Here is a 23,268-nt window from a genome sequence, read left to right on the forward strand (position 1 = left end):
AAAAGGCAACTATTGAAAATCAATGAAACAAAATAAACAGTATTGCTTGATTTGCATTTTACCTTTTTTGCTGCAATCGGCGCATTATACACCTAGTGTAGTTTCATTTTTAAATCTTTTTATTAATATAATCTTCTACAGCTATAAAATACAGAGATTCAGCAAATTAGTATATATATAATTAATATAGTTAAGGCATGACAACTTTGAAGAAATTTTCCTCCTCTCTATGATGTTAATAGCCAGCCCATGATGCAGTGGTATCAGAACCAGACTTTAAGGCGAATGGTCCCGGGTTCATATTCAGCTGGCTCCTTGCACGCTTTCCATCCGTGCTGGGTTGAGCACCCAGCTATCAACTCAGCCTCGTAAGAAGCAGACAAATGCTAAAGAAATGGCAAGGTTGCTGTCTGATGTGCCAAAAGGCCCAGAGAGGAATAACAACAACAATGGCATGAATATGAGGATCTATCTCCAGCAGCCACTGTCCCACTCCACTTTATTAGTGCCATATACTGGCAATCTTTTCTGTTCCCCATCAGTCCTGCTGAGGGTCTCAACCCAAAACTTTGATTTATACCTTTAACTTCCACAAATGCTAATTGACCTTCTGAGTTTTTAAAACTTTCTGGTTTTATATGAGGTGATGCCACAGGTTAAAACTGAGTACAGGTATTGTTCACTTAAAGGAATTTCTGGTTCATATGTGAAAAGTTCCATTACATGATTGCATAATTTCTATTGAAGCACTAATATTACATTATAAAATCACTGAAGGAGATCTATGAATACCTTCCATTTCCCGGAAGATCCCAATACATAGTTAAAATTGGTGACCTGAGGCATGATCAAAGTTGGATCTCACCTGCACTAAGAAATTGAGCACATGGTGCAAATTGGGCATCCTAATGCATGTCACAGGTTAGAACCTCATTCGGCTGGATACCCCTAAACCTTCCCATTCATCTCTCTCAGCTGTTATAATCCACCAGTCTTTTTATTCAAACAATTTGCTGCTGTCAGAAGGGTTTTGCCTCTGTTTCTGTATATTCTTGATGATCAAAAAATATACAGAAATAGCTGAATGAAAAATTTAAAATATTTCAATAATAAAACTATAACAAAATATAATGGATGCATTCAAACCAGGTCCGATTGTAAATTGATTTAAAGCATTGTTATAAATATGTATATTTAGTAAGTGTATGAGTTGAACCAGATACTACAGCCATGACTGGTATAATGCCGGCAAGTGAGACCACCATCTCAGTATAATACAAACTTATCACTTTGTTCAACAGCGCACAGGTATCTGACTTTCAATGTGTTCTATACTTTCATGTTGCAAGCCTGGAACGTTGCTGGTTGCTATTCCTCTTCAGAACCATCGACTGGTTGTCAGCGCAATCTAGGCTATCACTTTACTCACTATTTCGCAAATGTCATCAACTGTTTCCATTCATGAGCAATGATTGTCAAAATGTTAATGATAGATGGAGATCAGCAACTGTTGTATACAGCATATTGGCAGACAGCAGCCATCTGTTCCCTGCAAATCATCATGAAAAAGCTGACCCTTTCCCCTCCCACAGAGACATATACACACACATACCTGCACACACAGACACCCACATATATACATACAAGAGGATTAAGCAAAGTAAATATGCTTTAATTTTGTTTGCATTGCAGCAGGCTTTTGAAACACTAAGGATAATCTATCTGACCAACCATGTGAAATCAAGCAGATAGAGATCTAAGAAAACTGATGACATTCAGGTTGTAAGGAAACTTTTCCAAGTGCAATGTTTTATCCATTGGTTGTTCCTATACAGATGTTTAAGCATTAACTGTTTTACATATTATCTGAATATTTGATAAAACATTGAACGGAATGGTTTGAACTAATGGAAAAATAAATCTATTACTTGTGGTTTGTTAAACAAGTAAATAAAATCACAGAAAGGCCAAAAAGGTTGGCTTTATAGTCTTCTCTACTAGTCTTCAGCCTTTAGCATTATACATTTCTTTTTTTAAAAATCTAATGCTTTTAGCTGCAAGAAACTGAACAAACTTCTCAGTTAAATCAAATTTGTTCTGCATTTTTTTTCTTTGATTGCACAGTTTGATGAGTCGGTCATTGGAATTAGTCACAGTAGAAGTCGATAGCCTGATGGAAAGTTAAAATAGAATGCATCAGATACGAAAACCAATTACAGATGACACACTTAACCATAGTGATTATTATACATCAATCAGTGGAGAAGAAAAATCCAGGGTCATTATACAGGGAAAATCAATGCATTTCCCACATGATTCTGTTTAACTTTAATACATAAGTATGTTGCAATGAAGGATTTTTAGAAGACTGCACAGAAGAAATAATATCAGCAAACTTTAGAATTGTATTGAACAGTTTAGAAATAGGCTAACATATAGTAAAGGCTTGGTATGTTACATATTCTTATAATTATGCAAGGTCCATTTCTGATTAATAGCATGTCTACTGTAGATCTTACAGAATCTATTGGAATAAATCATTAAATTTCAAGCTTCAAGAGCAAACCTCATGGTAAGGACTAAGGAGATATAAATTCAATTTTTTTTTTAATTCCACGCAATTGGAGGCAATCTGTCACATTTCAGAGTCATTAATAATATTTATTATGATTGTTGTTTTATAGTTTTTCTTAACTAGTTTTAATTAAATGTCCTTTATCAAAATATTTGCTTATTTATTTTCACAGCCAACAAACTCATTTTCACTGCATGAAACCATTCATTTGTTTCATTGCTGACCTAAAATTTAACCTCAATTTATACTGAAAAGAGGCAAAATATTGAATAAAACAAAAGATATGATGAATTTATATTTAAACATCAGGAAGGACAACGTGTATAAAGTACATATTACTGTGGTAATGCAAAACCAGTAGCCACAATCACTTTTTCAAATTCAGTTCCCAAATTCCAAAAGCTAAGCCATTAGCAAATTTTAAGGAAGTACCTAAGCACCAATGCAATGGAATTCACAGATTAGATTACTGCGCCAAATAAGAGTGCATGGATTTGGGTAATAAATTGGCATGAATAACACCATAAAACAGGATGAGGATTAGGTCATTCAGACCATCGAGTCTGTGCTGCCATGCCATCATGGCTGATTTATGATACTTTTCAACTTAATTCTCCCATCTTCTCTCCTTAATCTCGGACACCCTACTAATCAGGATTCCATCAACTTCCACTTTAAATATGTCCAATGACTTGGCCTCCACAGCCATCTGTGGCAACGAATTGCACAGATTCACTACACTATGGCTAAAGAAATTTCTCCTCATCTCTGTTCTACAGGGGCATTCTTCTATTTTGAGGCTGTGCCCTCTGGTCCTAGACTCTCCCACTGTCGGAAACATCCTCTCCTCATCCACTGTATCTCGACTGTTCAATATTTGATAGGTTTCAATGAGATCCACCCACATTCTCCTAAACTCCAACAAGTACAGGCCCAGAGCCATCAAATGCTCCGCATGTGTTAACCCTTTCATTCTTGGGATCATTCTCATGAACCTCCTGTGAACCTTCTCCAATGCTAACATATTCCTTCTTTGGACTCCATTGATGGCACTACGCACTTAATCAGAACAGGGACGTAGTCTCCCATGATTCATTACACAGCTATGTACTCTTTTCTGGGGAGGCACTGCATTACAGTTCTATGAAGGTTCATTTACTGTTGATGAGCTGCATGTCCTAAGCTCTTTAATCATGCAGCCTCCCTCAGATTTTGACAGCTGCTGCACAGCAAGGAAGGGAAGTGTAGGAGGACGATCTTCCTTCTGTCCGTGCTGAAGAACCTGTCAACAGTACACAAAGTGCCAGTGAGTGGCAGATTGAATCTGTCTATGTGATAGTGGCACAGAAAGCAAATTTTCAGGGTGACGTATAGGGTGCAAGTCTTTGCCAGGATATTATAGAGACTCTTGAACCTTCAATGAGTTACACTCATGCAAGCATTTAGAATTTTGTACACTCCTGACTTCGTACTGTGGGGTAAAGGAAATTGGAGGCATACAAGAGGAGTTGGCTAGAATTGATTGGCAAAAAACACTGGCAGAGATGACACCACAGCGGCAATGGCTGGAATTTCTGGAAGCAATTCAGAAGGCACAGGATATATACATCACAAAGAGGAAAAAGTATTCTAAAGGCATGATGATACAGGCGTGGCTAACAAGGGAAGTCCAAGCCGGCATAAAAGCCATAGAAAGAGCATATAATAGAGCAGAAATTAGTGGGAAGTTAAGGATTGGGAAGCTTTTAAAAACCAACAGGAGGCAACTGAAAAGTCATTAAGAAAGTAAAGATAGAATACGAAAGTAAGCTAGCTAATCATATTGATAAGAATAAAAGTTTCTTCAGATATATAAAGGAGAGGCAAGAGTGGATATCGGACCACTGGAAAATGATACTGGAGAGGTAATAATCGGGGACAGCTAAATTGTGGACAAACTGAATAAATATTTTGCATCGGTCTTCACTGTGGAAGACCTTAGCAGTATGGTGGAAGTTCCAGAGTGTCAGGGGTCATGGAGTGTGTGAAGTTACCATAAGTAGAGAGAAGGTCCTTGGGAAACAGAAAGGTCTGAACGTAGATAAGCCACTTGGAACAGATGGTGTGTATCCCAGGATTCTGAAAGAGGTGACTGAAGAGATTGTAGAGGCATTAGTAATGATCTTTCAAGAATTACTGGGTTCTGGAATGGTTCTGGAAGACTGAAAAATTGCAAATGTCATTCCACTCTTTAAGAAGGGAGAGAGGCAGAAGTAAAGAAACTATAGGCCAGTTAGTCTGACCTCAGTGGTTGGGAAGATGTTTGGAGTCGATTGTTAAGGATGTGGTTTCGGGGTACTGGAGTCACATGATACAATAGGCCACAGTCAGCATGGTTTCCTCAAGGGAAAATCTTGCCTGACAAATCTGTTGGAATTCATTGAAGAAATAACAAGCAGGTTAGACAAGGGAGAGTCAGTCGATGTTGTGTACTTGGATTTTCAGATGGCCTTTCACAAGATGCCACATATAAGGCTATTTAACAAGCTACAAGCCCATGGTATTACAGGAGAGATTCTAGCAATGGATAAAGCAGTGGCTGATTGGCAGGAGGCAAAGAGTGGGTATAAAGGGAACCTTTTCTGGTTGGCTGCCAATGACTAGTGGTGATCCACAGTGGTCTGATTCTTTTTATGTTATATGTCAATTATTTGAATAATTGAATTGATGACTTTGTTGTAAAGTTTGCAGATAATATGAAGATAGGTGGAGGGGCAGGTAGTTTTGAGGATGCAGAGAGGCTACAGAGGACTTAGACAAATTAGGAGAATGGGCAAAAAATGGCAGATGGAATACAGCGTTAAGACGTGTATGGTCATGCATTTGGTAGAAGAAATGAAAGAGTTGACTATTTTCTAAATGGAGAGAAAATACAAAAATCAGAGGCACAAAGGAATTTGGGAGTCCTTGTGCAGGATTTCCTAAAGGTTAATATGCAGAATGAGTCTGTAGTGAGGAAGGCAAAAGCAATGTTAGCATTTATTTCAAGAGGACTAGAATATAAAAGCAAAGATGTAATGTTGAGACATTATAAAGCAATGGCAAGGCTTCATTTGAAGTATTGTGTGCCGTTTTGGGCCCCTTATCTTAGAAAGGATGTGCTGAAACCGGAGAGAGTTCAAAGGAGGTTCACGAAAATGATTCCAGGATTGCGTGGCTTGTCATATGAAGAGCGTTTGATGGCTAGGGGCCTGTTTTCACTGGAATTTAGAAGAATTAGGGGTGACCCATTTGAAACCTATTGAATGGTGAAAGGCTTTGATAGAGTAGATGTGGAGAGGATATTTCTATTGTGGGAGTGTCTAAGACCAGACAATACAGCCTCAAAATAGAGGACATCCTTTTAGAACATAAATGAGAAGGAATTTCTTTAGCCAGAGGGTGCTGAATCTATGGAATTCATTGCCACTGGCAGCTGTGGAGGCCAACTCTTTATGTATATTTAAGGCAGAGGCTGACAGACTCTAGATTGGTCAGGGCATAAGGCATATGGGTGGGGGGGAGGCAGGAGATTGGGGCTGAGAGGAAAAATGGATCAGCCAAGAAGAAAGCAGACTCGATAAGCTAAATAGCCTAATTCTACTCCTATATCTTATGGTCTTAAGTGTTATTGATGGTGGAGAGGATTTGGAGAGGCAGCAAAAAGGTCACTCAACATGTAACAACCAAGTTCTGACGGGTTCTTGCAGCCACATTAATTTTCTTGTCAATGGTGACTCCTAGAGTGTTGGTAGTTAGATTATGGGACAAATACAAAGGTAGGTACTCTCACAGAAGATGACTCCTGCCTTGAACTCACCATTGAAGCCCAAAACCAGGAATGTTGCCCAGATGTCGCAGAAAGTGCTTTGTTTCCCAACCGGTAGTTGATCACTTGAGGATCTCTATAACAAAAGTGCAAAGCTATCAGTCTTCCCCGACTGTATAGTTGCACAGAGGTCCCTAACGGCACCTCCACCTCCCACACTGTATCCGAAAAAGAGAAACGCTTGCAGGGAGTGGATAACAAATGGAATACAGAAAATCGGGAAATACATTCTAAATTAATGACATGGATGAAAAGCCTCTATGTGCTGGAGCAAAATTTCATGAAAATACAAAATAACTGGGGAGAATATGATAGAGGATATAAACAGTTTCTGTAAATCAGCAGAAAAATAACAGACTGTGTGTAATGTGGGGAAGTGTGAGGCTATGCTCTTTTGCAGAAAGAATGCGAATGCAGGTTATTATTATTCAAAGGTTCTCAGCTCAATGGTTTAAAAGTTCAAGCATTAGACAAAGGTTTGATACCCAAACTAAAATAAGCCCAATAAACAAGCTATACTGTAACATTATGAAATTCAGCAAATAGGAGGAGGAGGAGGAGTGGGCAAGAGTACGTGGGGTGGATTGGAAAAACACATCTTAATCTCGGTGAGTTAAGTGAGAAAGATGGCTAAGGCAAGAGGATTTGATCAAATTTGATGAACAGGTGAGAGAGTAGCAGTACAATATGGAATATGATAAACACTGGAGTGGGAGGAGCTAAAGATCGCACCAGAGGCTTTTGCAGACCTGGGCGACTTCTTCCAGTTCATCTGAGCAACATTTTAAATCTCCTGTTCTCATGTCTCTTTTTTCCTTTTCAAGGTGGCTGGGATGCTGTCAGAGTCCATGATTTACAACTGCGCTCAAACTACGTTCTTTACGGGCGGTGAGGTCTCGCTCTCGGAACTCACTGAGTGACCAGCATTTTGGGATCTTGAGGAGCCATTTGGAAGCTGGCGCCTTCAGGGTGTAGCCCTGTGGACGGCCCGAATCCTTGCCGATGTCGCTGCCTGAAGCATCGCGGGAGATCGAAACATTGAGACAGCGGGCCTCAGAGGCCTCTGCATTGAGCAATATGTGTCAACATGTCTCTCTGTCTCTCTCTCCCTCTCGATGGTGAGAGAGAGTCTGCTGGTTCTCAAGTAGGCGGATCGAAGAATCGGCGCTGTAGGTTGTCACATCGAAACAGCGAGCTGTTGCCCTCCCTTCTTGGTTTAGTTGGAGCAATATCTCTCTCTCCTTCATTAGTGAGAGAGAGGGCCTGTTGAGATGTTGAAGTCTTGGGATGGACAGTAGTTTTTGATGGACTCCAGATCATGGCCTCTGGGAGGTTGCTATTGCTTGCATGGTAGGTGGTGGAGGTTGATGTTTTTGCAGAAGCAAGTGGGGCAAGGGGGAGGGTTGATGCTTTTGCTACTGCTTGTGCATGGAAGGGGGAGGGGGCTTTAGGGTTCTAACGTTTTTCAAACAATCAGAAAGTAATTGGTCTGTGGATATTGATTGCAAAGGGTTTGAAGTACAAGGCAAGGGAGTCTTTCTACTATTTTATGACAGTTCGACTTTACAATTTTACAACAGTCAGTGGCAAAATATATTGAATCACCTCATATAGTTTGGGTTTCTAAAACCATTATAGGCTTGGGACAATGTAGTTCAGATTCAGTAAGTTAACTGGGTGCTTGTGGGGTTGTCCAATGAGGAGAAATTAAGTAATATTGGCCTAAACTCACTGGACATTAGAGGTGATTCCACTGAAACATATAGGTTTGAATATAATTGATAGATGTAGAATTAGGGTGCATTGTCTTGCAACTAAAAGTCAACTGTTTTAGATAGAAGTTTCATAGAGAGTTCAGAATCTTTAGAGGTGTTTACTCCTGAATGCTACAAGTTAATTTATTAATTTATTAAGATACAGCATTGAATGGGCCCTTCCGGCCTTTCAAGCACGCCGCCCAGCAATCCTCCGATTTAATCCTAGCCTAATCAAGCGGCAATTTACAATGACTAATTAACCTACCAACCTTTATATATTTGGACTGTGTGGTCATGAGGAGAACATACAAACTCCTCACAGGCAGCAGTGAAAATTGAACCTTGGCCGCTGGTAGTGTAGAGCTTTGCGCTGACCACGACTCTACCATGCCGTCCAGTTCTCAGCTGCTCATGCATTTAAATCTGATATGCTGAGATTGGTATTTCAGTTTCAGTGAATTTACATTTAAAGTTATTTTTATTAATGGAAATACTCACGGTGGTGGGAAGTTCCATCGTTGTGTTCTGGAATACGTACTGCTCAGTTACTAAAGTGCTAGGAAAATAAGCTACCATACCCATTTGATCCTCATACTCATCATCACTGTAAATCTGCAACAGGGGAGCAAAAATCACAATATGACACATAAAGAGTCAATAAGTGGTCACTGAATTGTTTTAGTTCTCTGAGTAAAGTAACTTTACTTACACTGCCAGACCAGAACTCCCCACTTTCCCCTTCTCGTACCAGTTTGGAGTACACATATAGTAACTGTCCTTCCTTAAGGTTCAGAAATCTGCAGTCTGGTGCATTGTAGTCATCAACTACCTGGCCAATTGAGATAACATCTGAAAGACAAAACAATTTTGTTTTGATTGATCTGCTCTCCAGAGGATATTCGGATACTTGTTCTTTGCTGCAGCATAAAACGAAAGCACTGATGGCTTGCAAAGCTTACCCACTCCGAAAAAAAAGTAATGTGCTGGCTGTCAGCCATGCCTCAGTTGCTGGAAATCTAATATCCGAATCATAGGGTTTTGGATTCAAGTCCTTCCCGGCAACTTGAGCACAAAACAAAAATCAAAACAGCCTCACATTCCTGAGCAGTACTGGGGAATACTGAACTGCCAATAGGGGAGTAGAAAGATGTAATTGTGTCTTGCACTATATAGGAGTTTTGTACTCAGAGTCCATTGACTTCAATAGAACTGAGAAGTAGAAATAGAGAAGTGCACAGCAGCTGCTGGAGAATTTGTTAGCAACAAATGAGAGTGAATTTCTACATCAGTGGCTTTAAAATGCAATGTTAAACCAACATCCCATCTGGACATCAAAGGTCCTATGGACCTGCTTTGGAGAGGAACTACAGAAACTTTCCCCGGTCTATTGGTCAATACCTGATTTCCAAATAACATCACTGAAATAGTTTATCTGATCACCATAACATTTCTGTTTGTGGGAGCTTGTTATACATAATTTAGCTGTCACATATTATTCCCTTTAACAGTGACTATATTTCAAGAGTATTGCTTTGGGATATCCTGAAATTATGACAGGCTCTGCAGATTCAAGCCCTTCTCTCATGATTAATAAAGCACAGAGGCTAAGAACACATCAAGAACTAATATCTGAGAATCTGGATTCGATCTGCTTTGCCCTTTCTTTAAAAATGTCAGTATGGCACTATCAAAAAGGAAAATTGCTGTGACCGATCAGTGAAGCCTGACTTCTCAATTTTCTAATGCTGGTAGTGGTACCTGAACAAGCTCCACATCTACACAGTGCAAGCTTGGTTAAACTTGGATTTCTTTTTAAAGAGCAGAACTTGCTCTTCTTGGGGTGACAGAAATCCTAAATAGAAATGATTTCTCATTAACTAAGAAATTCCGTCGAGAAACAATTGTTGTAATTGATCACGTCTGGGCAGACTGTCAAATACCTTGAAGTGCAATAAATATCTTAAAGCAGCCCCCTTTTAACTGCTGAGAAAGTTCTCTCACTAGCAGCGTGTTTGGGTTATAGAGGGAGTTGTATTCAGTTGCTAACCAATTGGGATAGATGTCTTTTTCTTTTTTGTGTGTCTGTAAGCTATTGTGATGCGTGGGTTTTTGGGGGCAGGAGGCGCGATGGGGAGAGAGAGAGTGGACGCGATGCTGTAAGCTGGCCAACGGGTTGGACCCCGAGTCGGAGTCCGAGGTCCAGGGTCTTCGGCGAGGAGAGGAGACGAAGACAGACTTGTGTGGAGCATCTGGTTGACCACCGTGGTTGGTCCCAGGCGGCGGGTCGGGGTGGTCAGAGGGAATCGAATGGTGAAAGGAGGATCATTACTAGAGCTCCAACTGTTTGTGCACGAAAGATTGAACTTTAATAAGTTTGGCGCCTTTTATTTTCCTTTTATATTTTATCTCTATTAATTACATAGTTCCAGTAATATCTATAAACTGTAAATCATTTAATCGTATATGGTGTATTGTCTGTTATTTGGCGGGGTGGGTACATCACACAGTATCCACACAAACTTAATTACCCAGTTTGGTGGGGCTGAGGGCTGTTTCCCCTAGACAACAGTGAGTTGAGCGACCCTGAGGCTTACCAGGGGGGCTACATAACTTTACGCAATCACTTGATGCAAAGTGACAACAATTAACAGATAATGTGGCAAATGTTAAGATCCCACTGGCATACTCTGAGACTTGCCCCTTTCGTTGAGTTTGAACTGTCGTGTTAATAGCAGCAGAAAGGAAACAATTGTTTGAATAGGGAAGTGTCCTTACTTTGCTAAAGAAGCAATATTAAGTGACTGAGAGTGCATATAGTACAAGTCGATGGAGAGTAATGTAATATTCCAGAGCAACAGAAGCCAAGTTTAAAAGTTTTAAAAAAGGCAAAAACATATTTAAAGTGTGTGTGCACAATATAAATACAGTAGCTGCTGGATATGGAATGTATTAACAATATCAAAGGACATACATAAACAGAGATTTTCAGGTTTCTAGTCTCAAAAATCAGAAGGTTTTACTTACAACTACATTCCTCATCAGCACACATCTTCTTCTTTGCAAGTTTGTCCATGTAATCTGCTCTTACAATTTGTGTCAATCCAATTAACAGAAGTGGGAATAGACGGCAGGCAATCTGTGCCATTTTAGTTTTGCAGTTTGTAACGTTTTTTGCCTTCTCTTAGTGTGTTAAGGTCGCTGGAATCAAATTTCTCCTGACCAACAAATTGAAGCTTACCGCTCAGAAGCAGAAGCCAAACATCCATATAAACATTTGCCACCAATGGCATTTCCTGCAGCAGAATAACCACACAGTTGTGTCCACAGTGTTATAGACTGGGGCAGGAGTGAGGCACAATTGTGGAGAGTGAGTTGCAGTAAGGAAATACAGGCTACAGGCTTATCCAGACAGTTTCATACCTTGCAGTAAATACTTACATAAGTAAATATGGTAGTACTAATTGCTTGGAAAAGCAGAAATATTTCACAGCTACGTATTTAGATATATTTAAAACATGTAAAGGAGATTAAATTAAGTAATACACACAAAACGCCAGAGGAACTCAGCAGATCAGGCAGAATCTATGGAAGTGAATGAACAGTCAATGTTTTGGGCTGAGACCCTTCATCAGGACTGGAAAGGAAGAGGGAAGATGCCAGAATAAGAAGGTTGGAGGGAGGGGAGGGAAGGAGTACAAACTAGATGCTGATGGGTGAAGCTAGTTGGGGGGGGGAGCAGGGATGAAGTCAGAAGCTGAGAGGTGATAGATGGAAAAAGTAAAGGGCTGGAGGAGAAAGAATCTTGATAGGAGAGGAGTGTGGACCATGGGAGAAAGGGAAAGGGGAGAGGCACCAGAGGGAGGTGATGGGCAGGTGAAGAGAAGGGGTAAGAGGTGGGCCAAAGTGAGGAAATGAAGAAGAGGGAAGGGGAAAAAAATACTGTAAGTTGGAGACATCGAAGTTCATGCCATCAGGTTGGAGGCTACCTAGGCAGAATATAAGGTGTTGTTCTTCCAACCTGAGAGTGGCCTCATCATGGCAAAAGAGGAGGCCATGAACCAACCTGTCAGAAAGGAAATGGGTTAGAATTGAAATGGTTGGCTACCAGAAAATTCTGTTTTATTGCGGATGGAGCGAAGGTGCTTGACAAAGCAGCCCCCCAACCGATGTCAGGTTTCACCAATATAGAGGAGGTTGCATTGGGAGCACCAGATACTGTGAATGAAGTAATTTGGATGCTGCAATCAAAGTTTCCATGAACAGTTTTGAACATAACAGAGAATGCAAGAGGACAAATAAGCTTCTCCTTACTCAAGTCAGGAAGTTACATTTATGCATTTCAACTCAATGCATTTATATTGGCTAATTTTCAGCTCTGTCAGTTATATTCAGCCCACCACTGAAAGCCATCCTTGGCTGGGTGCAGTTCTGGAATGGAACCCACATCTTATAACTTATTTGTGGCTGCTGTTCTATAAATGCCCTGATAGTGTTGGTTGGATATTCGTTCTTGTGAAATATCATCACGAGCCCAAACTTGCTCTCCTTTAGCATCAATTATTATGTGCAGCATTCAGGATAAGGAAGCCTCAGTAATCAGAACAAGACAAGATATTGGACAAGGAGATCAGCCATGATTGTACTGAAAGGCAGAGGAGACTAAAGTCATATCATCCACTTCTGTGTTTTTTTATATATATATATAATCCCCACACCTCCAATCAGAGACTGATCAAATCAGGAAAATGAAGAGAAAGTTCTTAATTCAGAGAATGGCTAGAGAATGTGGAACTCTCTACAACAGAAAATGTTTGAAACAAATAGCTAGATACTTTCCAAAGAAAATACATACATAAGAGAAAAGAGAATAGATTAAATATTTTGAAAGACTAAGGTGAGGCCTATGTCATAGTGCTTAAACATCAGAGCTAACTTTATGGATTAACTAGCCTGTTCCATTGAAATATAGCTTTCCTTGTATCTCTCAGGTAAGTCAGCACAGTGTAAGAATCCTAAATTACTCCATGAAAACCTCGTTAAGCTAGTTATTTATGTTAAAAGAATTGAACTGCCAATTACATATTCCTGCTTCATGCAATATCAACGAGCTCCTCATATTTCCTTAAGACATGAAAGGAGGCTATTTAACCTATTGAATCTATGTCAGATCACAGAGAAATCCCATCAATCCCATTCTCCTATTTAGTTCCCTGTAATCTATTCATTTATACACACACATTAAATCCCCTATGATTCTCCTTCTGCCCATATACATGCGGTGTAATTTACATCACAAAATTCACCTAAAAATCAACAGATCTTTGAGATTGGGAGAAAACCAGTGCATCCAGAGTAAACCCTCTCACTTATAGAGAGGGCAAGCTAACTCTGTACAGATATTTTAAACGCAAACAACAGGAATTCTGCAGATGCTGGAAATTCAAGCAACATACATCAAAGTTGCTGGTGAACGCAGCAGGCCAAGCAGCATCTATAGGAAGAGGCGCAGTCGACGTTTCAGGCCGAGACCCTTCGTCAGGACTAACTGAAGGAAGAGTGAGTAAGGGATTTGAAAGCTGGAGGGGGAGGGGGAGATGCAAAATGATAGGAGAAGACAGGAGGGGGAGGGATAGAGCCGAGAGCTGGACAGGTGATAGGCAAAAGGGGATACGAGAGGATCATGGGACAGGAGGTCTGGGAAGAAAGACAATGGGGGGGGTGACCCAGAGGATGGGCAAGAGGTATATTCAGAGGGACAGAGGGAGAAAAAGGAGAGTGAGAGAAAGAATGTGTGCATAAAAATGAGTAACAGATGGGGTACGAGGGGGAGGTGGGGCCTAGCGGAAGTTAGAGAAGTCGATGTTCATGCCATCAGGTTGGAGGCTACCCAGACGAAATATAAGGTGTGGTTCCTCCAACCTGAGTGTGGCTTCATCTTTACAGTAGAGGAGGCCGTGGATAGACATGTCAGAATGGGAATGGGATGTGGAATTAAAATGTGTGGCCACTGGGAGATCCTGCTTTCTCTGGCGGACAGAGCGTAGATGTACAGATATACTGGAAATTAGCTTACTCAAGCAACGAGGCAGCTCCATGCTGCCTTCTGTTTCCAGTTACTTAAGTGATCCTCTCTCCAGCAGCATAGGTGTGTCGGAGCAAACTGAAAGGCCACATGGAGTTGGTGTTCGAAATAATAGGTGATTGATTAAAAAACTGGTGTGCACCTAGAGGCCAGTCAAGGCTGATCTACTTGAGCATGAATTTGGTACAACTTTGACATTCTCAGTTGACAAGATCACCAGTAAAACTACAGATTGGTGGCTACAGGAAGACTTAATTAGGTAACAAATTAGGTCCCGATTACAGAATAAACTGATTATCCACAAGTCTAAAAGTTGAATCCAATTCTCTTTTACAACAATGGGTGCACATTATAACATAATTAGCGAAGTTCCTGAAATTTGGAAAACATCAGACTGCATTCTAGGTTTTGCCCGTGGTTCATTTTTATAACATTAGCACAATCCTCATCCCTATTTACTAGTTACTGTTCTTTCCCCTACAACAGCGAGGTATTGGAATGGCTTTAATGAGCTAAGGTTGCTTATAGCTGAGTCTCTGAGGATGTGCCTATTTTCCTCACATACAGCAAATGAAGGATTGTTGTGGGTTTTCATTATACATTCATACAAAGTGATCATTTCTGGAAAAAAAATGCATTTGTCACTCATTCCAAAACATTCTTGAACACAGTGACTTGCTTGACTATTTCAAATTACAGTAAAAAGTCAATGCTGTGGCATGGGCATCACATTGGAAACACCACGGATGACTGGAATTTTTACAACAATCATTCCACTGTCGCTGATACCCCCTCCCTTTTTTAAAGCTAGAATTATTTCACTAATTAATTGGAAGTGATGTTCAGCGTCATTATTATCGAAATTATAAAGGTGGGAAGGGGGAGGGACTGGCCCAGGATCACTAATTGTTGTTACTTCCTCCCTTAGTGATGCCCAACTAATTAGGGAGCTTCTCTCTCCATAGTGAAAGAGACAACTTCCTTCTTTCCAGGAGTTCCATTCGTTTCCCCCCCCCCCCATTTTGTCTTCATGTAACTCCCCTTTATCTTTCTAGTGTATAGGTCATAAACTCAGGATTTTCCTTCCTAGTCCTCACTATATTTCTTTTTGAGACACTCCTAAAATCCTGCCTCTCAAAACTAGCTCTCACCGACCTTTTTGTAAATGTATCCCATGTGTTAATTTTTCTTTGGTAATGTTTTTCAATGCACATTGGGGGGTCTTTACTGTGTTAAAGTTGCTGCAAAAATTGCTGTTGCTCTAATGTGTGCATCCTGTGATACCTTCTTTGGGGATATTGCCAACTAAAGCATAAAATAGTAACTCCAAAGAATTTTGGCTCTATTTAAATTAGTTGAGCTGTTGTACATCACATTTGTGACATCAAATCTGCAGTCGTGATTTGCCAAGGGACCTAGATTTTAAATATACGCTGACCTTCTGACAAGTTTTGTAAGTCTGTTTCTAAATACGGGTGTGAGGATTCAGGCAATGGCAATAACAAGAACAACATCTTGTATTAACAAAGCACCTTTAACCTAAAAAAATGCCCTGAGGTACTCCAGAGGAAGGTTAAGTCCCACTTCAAAGATCTGAACAGAAAAACCTAGACTTCCTTACAGCATTGAGAAAATACAAGTCTCAGAGATCCTGTGGATAAGGCATAAAACTGATATTCTATCTGTCCTCTCTAATGAGTGTAAAAAGATCCCAATGTACTATTTTCAAAAACAGCAGAGAAGCTTTCTCTCACATCCTAGACATTGTATATCATTGTCACCAACATTGATCATTAGTACATTAATATTTATAGATGCTTGCTGTGTACATATTGCTGCTGATTACCCTACAACATGATAAACTGGATCAAAATTTTAATATGGTAAACTGGATCAGCAAATTTCCAGGTGACACCTAAACTGGGGGTGCAGTGGACAGTGAGGAGCTAATCAAGGCATGCAGAGTGATCTGGACCATCTAATGGGATGAAAAATGGCAGATGGAATTTAATCCAGAAAAATGGGAGGTGTTCTCACTTTGGGAGGACAAACCAGGATAAGCCTTACGCAATGAGTGGTCGGGCGCTGAGGTGAGTGGTGGAACAAAGTGGCCTGGAAATACGGATCTAAAATTCCTTGAAAGTGGCATCACGGGTAGATAGGGTTGTAAAGAGAGCTTTGGGCAATTGGCCTTCATAAATCCGGGCACTGAGTAAATGAGTTGGGATATTATGTTGCAATTGTATATTAGTGAGACTAAATTTGGAGCATTATGTGCAGTTTTGGTCACCTACCTACAGGAAATATATCAATACGCTTGAAAGAGTGCAGAGAAGATTTACAGAAATGTTAATGGGGCTTGATGACCTGAGATATAGGGAAAGATGTAATGGGATGTGGCTTTATTCCCTGATGAATAGGAGAATGGGGGGGGGGGGTGTTGTTTTAGAGGTATACAACATTGAGGTTAATGCTTGCAACTTTTTTTCCCTCAGGTTGGGTGAGACTAGATTTAAAGGTCATAGGTTTGGAGTGAAAGGTGAAATATTTAAGGGGAATATGAGGGGGAACATCTTCATCCATAATGCACTGTAGCGCTCTATGACTCTAATATAAAACTCACTTCATTCGGAGATCTGTCACAGAAAGAGAGGGAGAAAGAACAAGGATAAGCATACTACTTAACTAGAAGAATTGCAATATTCATCCTGAGTCTCTGGCTCATGACTGTTGGAAGCAGTAAAGGGGCATTTGTAATGGTATTGAAAACCTTGAGTCAACATGCCAACCACTCACAAACTACTCACCTGCCTGTCCTGTTTCATACCTCCTGCCCTTTCTGTACTGCAGTTCATGGTTTCCACAATAGCCTTATCACCGCAGAACCCAAAAACCAAAATGGAAGCAAGTCATCTCATTCTCAGGGGAATGTCTGTGGAGAAGGTGAAGACGACAAAAAAGCCTACATGTGAGAAATATTTCATTGTTTGTAAAGTATTTTGAGACAACCCAAAGCCATGAAAGTTGTGTGTTATAATTCAAGTCCTTATTTCCTGCCTGCATGTGTATTACTTTCAGATTGCTTACTCTGGCATCAGATTGCTTTTGATATTTGCCACTAAGCAACTACCATGACTACTTTTCCTTCATGATTATAATCCTTATTGTTATTGTTACTTAGTTATCCATCCAACCTTTATGTTAAAAGTGGCCTTTGATATATTTCCTGGTATTGGCAGATGTCTGCATCCCAACGCATCTCTCCAGGGTAACAAATTACTGTATTTTCATCTCCACAAGTCAAGATTCCTTCACTAACTAATGTTATCGAAATGTCAATAAATATGAAGTATAAAATAATCCCCTTCCATATATGCCCATTTATGTTGTTAGCCTTGTTCTTTGAATCTCTCTTCATTACATAGATTCCAAAATTTGGTAATTGCTCCTTTTGTCCTTTTCGAAAGTCTCTATGACGCAATAATGCAATTTTGTGGACTAGACCAACCAAAGTTCCATACTTCTGATGAATAATGTTAAGTTACAGGAAGCTCTTTGCTCATTAAAAACTATGCAAATGAATTTTATTTCAATTTTCAAAAAGTGCCTCCCCCCAAATATGTATATAATCAACTCATTCCACGTTAAAAAAAAGCCAATAGCCAGCTGATCTGCTGGATCCCCAACTATAGAGAGATTTTTTTATGAACTTGCAAGTATGGAAAGTAATGACACATGGACCATCATTAAAAATGTTGAATAAGTAACTAAGTAAGTATTTGAGGTTAGTGTATTTGATGTTGTGTACTTGAGGTTTCAAATGGCAAGTGCCGTATTATAAATTTGTGAATAAAGCCAAATGCTTTTAGGTTTATTTGGACTGTGGAAATGTGGGACAAAAAGATAATGATGGTAAGCTTTTTTATTCAGACTGTAGGAAAGTACTGAGTGGCGCCCATTCTCCCCAGAATCAGTATTAGGACTTTTGGAGTTTTTGGGAGGACCTTGGAACGGGTGTACAAGGCCAAATTAAAGTTTGCAGGTGACGTGACATATGACAATATAGTAAAAAATAAGGTTAGTGACAGATTTCAGGAGGACATAACATATTGGTGAAGTACTCAATTCCAGATGAAATTTAATGCAGCCAAATGTAGAGTGCTTAATTTTAAAATTATGAATAAAGGTAAACTAGAGTAGGCAAATAAAAAGGCAATATAGAATGTGACAGGGAGCACTCAATAAATGCACTACACACACACACACACACACACACACAAAGATTGCCTTGTTAAGGCCAATTTATACTTGTGTGTCAAATCGACGCCGTAGTCTGACATGCACCTCCCCAAAAATGTAACTATGCGTCGCGGCGACGCAGACTGCAACAACTGTGATGGGTCCGCTTGGTAGCATCACATTTCCTCCTATGCTGTAATAGCTTGCCATTGGGCGACTGAAGGGCAGGGAAGGAACTCTGGCTGCAACGCTTTCCATAAAGCTTTACAGACCTCCGAAATTATGGAGGACCCTGTGCTTGACACCACTTTGTAGTTAGCTGCTACAGCCTGTTGACTTCCACCTGAAGCTAAAACCCGAATGGTGATTGCCAGTCTCAGACTATAATGTGCGTACACTGATGCGAAATAAATGGTTGGAGACAATGAACCAAATCGTCAAATCTACCTGTCGACATCCGCAAATATTTGAAATGCATTTCCTCGTCCATGTCTCTCAGTGGCCAGACAAGCACAAAAAATTCACCCTCCTTCAGTTTCAGTCACCATTGTTTGAAGTTTGAGTTTCTTCCTGTTGAGTTTCAACATGAAGAAACTCAACACAGTGGCATAAAAACTCCACTGCCAACTAGCGTTTTGGCAGTGAATTGCAGAGAGATGCAGACACACCAACGCACAAGTATAAATGCTCACAATGGTGTAGCCCACTTGCGTAGGCTACGGCACTAGCTAGTGCACACAAGTATAAATCAGCCTTTACTCTGTTGCCACTGAGCTGTATGCGCACTTCAATGTCTTCCCTGGATACCCTTATAAGAGTTAATGCACTCAGGTTCACATTATAGTGCCTTTCCTTCCATAAAGGCAGAATACTCCATTTCTTTCTTTCTTCTTTTTTTTTGCTCAGCATAACAAAACTTTCAATTTATAGACACAAACACGAGGAAATCTGCAGATGCCGGAATTTCAAGCAACACACATAAAAGTTGCTGGTCAATGCAGCAGGCCAGGCAGCATCTCTAGGAAGAGGTACAGTCGATGTTTCGGGCCGAGACCCTTCGTCAGGATTAACTGAAAGAAGAGCTAGTAAGAGATTTGAAAGTGGGAGGGGGAGGGGGAGATCCAAAATGATAGGAGAAGACAGGAGGGGGAGGGATGGAGCCAAGAGCTGGACAGGTGATTGGCAAAAGGGATATGAGAGGATCATGGGACAGGAGGCCCAGGGAGAAAGAAAAGGGGAAGGGGGAAGCCCAGAGGATGGGCAAGGGGTATAGTCAGAGGGGCAGGGAGAGAAAAAGGAGAGAGAGAAAAAGAATGTGTGTATATAAATAAATAAATAATGGATGGGGTACGAGGGGGAGGTGGGGCATTAGCATAAGTTTGAGAAGTCAATGTTCATACCATCAGGTTGGAGGCTAACCAGACGGAGACCGTTTCACTGAACACCTACGCTCTGTCCGCCAGAGAAAGCAGGATCTCCCAGTGGCCACACATTTTAATTCCACGTCCCATTCCCATTCTGATATTTCTATCCACGGCCTCCTCTACTGTAAAGATGAAGCCACACTCGGGTTGGAGGAACAAATTCTTACATTCCGTCTGGGTAGCCTCCAACCTGATGGCATGAACATTGACTTCTCTAACTTCCGCTAATGCCCCACCTGTCCTTCGTACCCCATCCATTATTTATTTGGAGTTTCATTTGGAGAAGAGTGGGATTACAATTCCAAATCAGGAAACCCCTGAAGCTAAAAATTCCTGGGAAACATCAGAGTCTTCAGAGGAGGAAGAACTTCAGTCCAGGGCCAAACTCAGGCCAGAAGTAGAATAGCCTTCAAGTGGCACCAACACTGAGCCCTCCTTCAGAGACTTTTTGTCTGCCCAGCTGAGGAGAGATGATGCTTTTAGAAAGGAAATCCAAAGCCAGCAGAAGGATCCCAAGATGCCTTCTTATCAACAAGGTGAACTATTTCCTCAGGTTCGAGAGGATGGCCCAGCTATGGCATTGGCCAGAGGAGGATTGGGCCTGCCAGCTAGTGCCACTACTGACAGGTGAAGCGCCCAAAGCCTACAACTGTAATGGATGAAGAGAAATACAACAACTATCTTGACCTGAAGGAAGCACTGCTGGCTAAATTTGATATCCTGGCAGAAATCTATTGCCAACACTTTCATTCCAGTACTCTAGCACCAGGCGAGTCACCCACTCAGCTGTATCATTGTCTGAAGGGTCTCTACTGGTGGTGGATTTGATCAGAGCAGAAGTCCAAGTAGGAGATTGTTGAGGCCATCGTTCTGGAGCAGCTGCTGCAGGTTCTTCCTCCAGACACCAGAATATGAGCACGAGCCAGCTGATGGACTCACTGCAGCCTGACTTGCTCTGCAGTACCTCAATGCCCACAAGGGGGCATCATCATAGCCATCATTCTGAAGCAACTGAGATTTTAACCCTCCAAGGGACTGCTTTAACCCTCAGGATAACTTTTCAGAATTGGGGAGTGGGAGAAATGAGGGCAAAGAATCTTTGGTAATTTCTTCTAAGACTTTTATTTGTTACCATTGTCAGCAGCCAGGTCGTAAGTCCTCTATCTGTCCTCTCAAGAAGCCCAAATTGTCAGGTATGTGGTATGTACCAAGAGAGTGAGAATGTGATGATGAAGAAAATGACTGTAATGATTGTAAGTATGGAAATTGGAAACAAGCAGAATGTGAGAAGAAAGAGCTGAACTCAGAGGGGTTCTTCACCTGTTCTTCAGAGCCCAGACTTTAACAAAAGGTTCCTTATCCAAGTAAATGCCTCAGGAGTAGTCATTGGAGCAGTACTGGCCCAAGGAGAACTTTGAGAAGAGCGGCCTGTCATTTACCTGGGCCTCCTCTCAAGGGAAACCAAGTATTCCACCATTGAAAAGGAGTGTCTGGCCATTAAGAGGGCCTTGATATGCTCCGGTACTATGTCCTTGGCAGGGAATTTGATCTTTACACAGATCACAGAGCACTGACGTGGATTCAGACAATGAATAATCGTAATGCCAGAGTGACGCAGTGGCACCTGGAGCTCCAACCCTTCAAATACACATACACACATACATGTACACATGTAGAGTAAAAGCAATATAAATACAATATAAAAGCAATACAAAACAAAGTACTATTGGAAAAAATTAAGTAAGTAGTTAGTGCTACAAAGGAACAAGCACAGACAAATATGTTAGCAACTAGTGGGTTTGATTATTGGATGTCAGAGTGGGAGAATAACAGGCATTCCTATGCTCAGCATATTTGAGATTAATACTAAAATTCTTTGAACAAGCCAAATAAAAGACTTGTAAAGGTGACTTCCAAGAAGATTGAGACCTAGGGGACAAGGAAGAAAGCTTGCATGTGAGTCCTTGAAGATGGTAGGATAATTTAGAAAAGCTGTTCAGAAAGCATATGGAATCATTGAAATTAAAAAGAAACTTGGAAACTTGATCACTAACTGCTTGCTGTTCATTCCAGTGCTATGCAATTAAAACTGACTTTTTCTGAGGCAAAAATGCAACAATAATTGTTTCCACATTGTTTTGGATCATGTTGGAAGAGGATCGCTCAAAGAAAGAGATAAATTTGATTTAATGTTATAGCACAGAAGAATTGGGATTAGCTGAGACATAGGCATCAGCAGAATATGCAATGAGCAATCATGTCTGCAGAGGAAAAAGCCCCCCAGAATTTTTTTACCGATCACATGGTGCAAGGGACTTGCAATGGGAATACGTGTCACAAAGTTCATTTCAGCATGGAAACACGAGGAATTACGCAGATGCTGGAAATTCAAGCAACACGCAACACACATCAAAGTTGCTAGTGCAGCATGGAACAATCTTTTATTTCATTTTCAAGTTTTCCTTTTTGGTTAAATGCAATCAATCAATTTCTTAAACAGGTTATAAAACAGGCCTCTGCAGTATTACATAACTTAGAAGCAAAGATTTACATGAGAAAGCACTTATTTCCAATAGGGAGCGCATTACCATGTTGTCTAACTAGGAAATGTGATGCCCCTAACTCATGAAGGTTTGTAAGTAGTAAATGAGCATTTTCCCAATATGTGATGTAGCCAAAAACATGCAAACCACTATATAATGACCAAGATGTAAAACACCCGCTGTTCAGACCAAAATAACTTTGGGTGTTGAAATACTGTATTAACATTCTACAAATATACAACTCCATGTGTTTTGTTACCACCTTCGTGCAACTATTAGAATGTCTTCAATCAGATAAACTATTCACATCTGCAGACCGCTCTGAATTTTAACTGGGCCACCTGACACTTGTAAATTGTCCGTACATGAGGTGCAAATTGATCATATTCTACAATGGCAAACGACATCCAATGCATGAAAAGGTAAAAAATGCCACCAATGTTTTATTTGGCATGTTCACCCTGCTACTTCACAGTTCCAGGCACTGATTTGCATTCTAACCTTGGATGCTACCTGTTAAAGATTTGTGTGTTCGCCCTGTGAGTACATGGATTTCTGGTGGCTGATCCAGTTTACCCCAATATCCGACAAAATAATGGGCTGGTAAAATAATTTGCTACAGTAACTTATTCCATAGTGTAGAAAAGTGACGAAAGAAATCAAAGGAGGATTTAATGAGATTTGATAACAGAATATGATTTACCAAAAATAAACCTTGTTTGTTGTACTTATTGTAATATTTGTATTCATTGTCCCAGGCTATTTAATACACTCTTTCACAAATGTCAACAGCACTGAAAT

General features: G+C 40.5%; 1 protein-coding gene across 2 annotated transcripts; it reads right to left on the reverse strand.

Annotated features, from left to right (window-relative positions):
* Window positions 1-1,635: 1,635 nt before the first annotated feature.
* On the reverse strand, window positions 1,636-11,364 carry LOC134350140 (otoraplin-like). Of its 2 annotated transcripts, XM_063055084.1 has the most exons (5): window positions 11,204-11,364; window positions 8,889-9,028; window positions 8,678-8,791; window positions 6,414-6,498; window positions 1,636-2,170 (listed from the first exon to the last, which is right to left on the reverse strand). In XM_063055084.1, exons 1-5 carry the CDS (start codon window positions 11,322-11,324, stop codon window positions 2,151-2,153), a joined length of 480 nt encoding a protein of 159 aa, XP_062911154.1. In that variant the 5' UTR covers window positions 11,325-11,364; the 3' UTR covers window positions 1,636-2,150. The 2 variants fall into 2 exon arrangements, with proteins under 2 accessions (XP_062911154.1, XP_062911155.1); XM_063055085.1 differs by lacking the exon at window positions 6,414-6,498.
* Window positions 11,365-23,268: the final 11,904 nt, after the last annotated feature.

The sequence above is a fragment of the Mobula hypostoma genome, chromosome 8 (assembly GCF_963921235.1).
Source record: "Mobula hypostoma chromosome 8, sMobHyp1.1, whole genome shotgun sequence".
NCBI lineage: Eukaryota > Metazoa > Chordata > Chondrichthyes > Myliobatiformes > Myliobatidae > Mobula > Mobula hypostoma.

Excerpts from the sequence above, each read along its gene's own strand:
- LOC134350140 (XM_063055084.1), bottom strand. The coding sequence starts at position 11,324 with ATGGCACAGATTGCCTGCCGTCTATTCCCACTTCTGTTAATTGGATTG. Across the intron at positions 9,029-11,203 it reads TGCTGATGAGGAATGTAGTT|ATGTTATCTCAATTGGCCAG; the intron begins GTAAGTAAAACC and ends TTTGTCTTTCAG. Across the intron at positions 2,171-6,413 it reads CCTGGTTTTGGGCTTCAATG|GCTATCGACTTCTACTGTGA; the intron begins GTGAGTTCAAGG and ends ACTTTCCATCAG.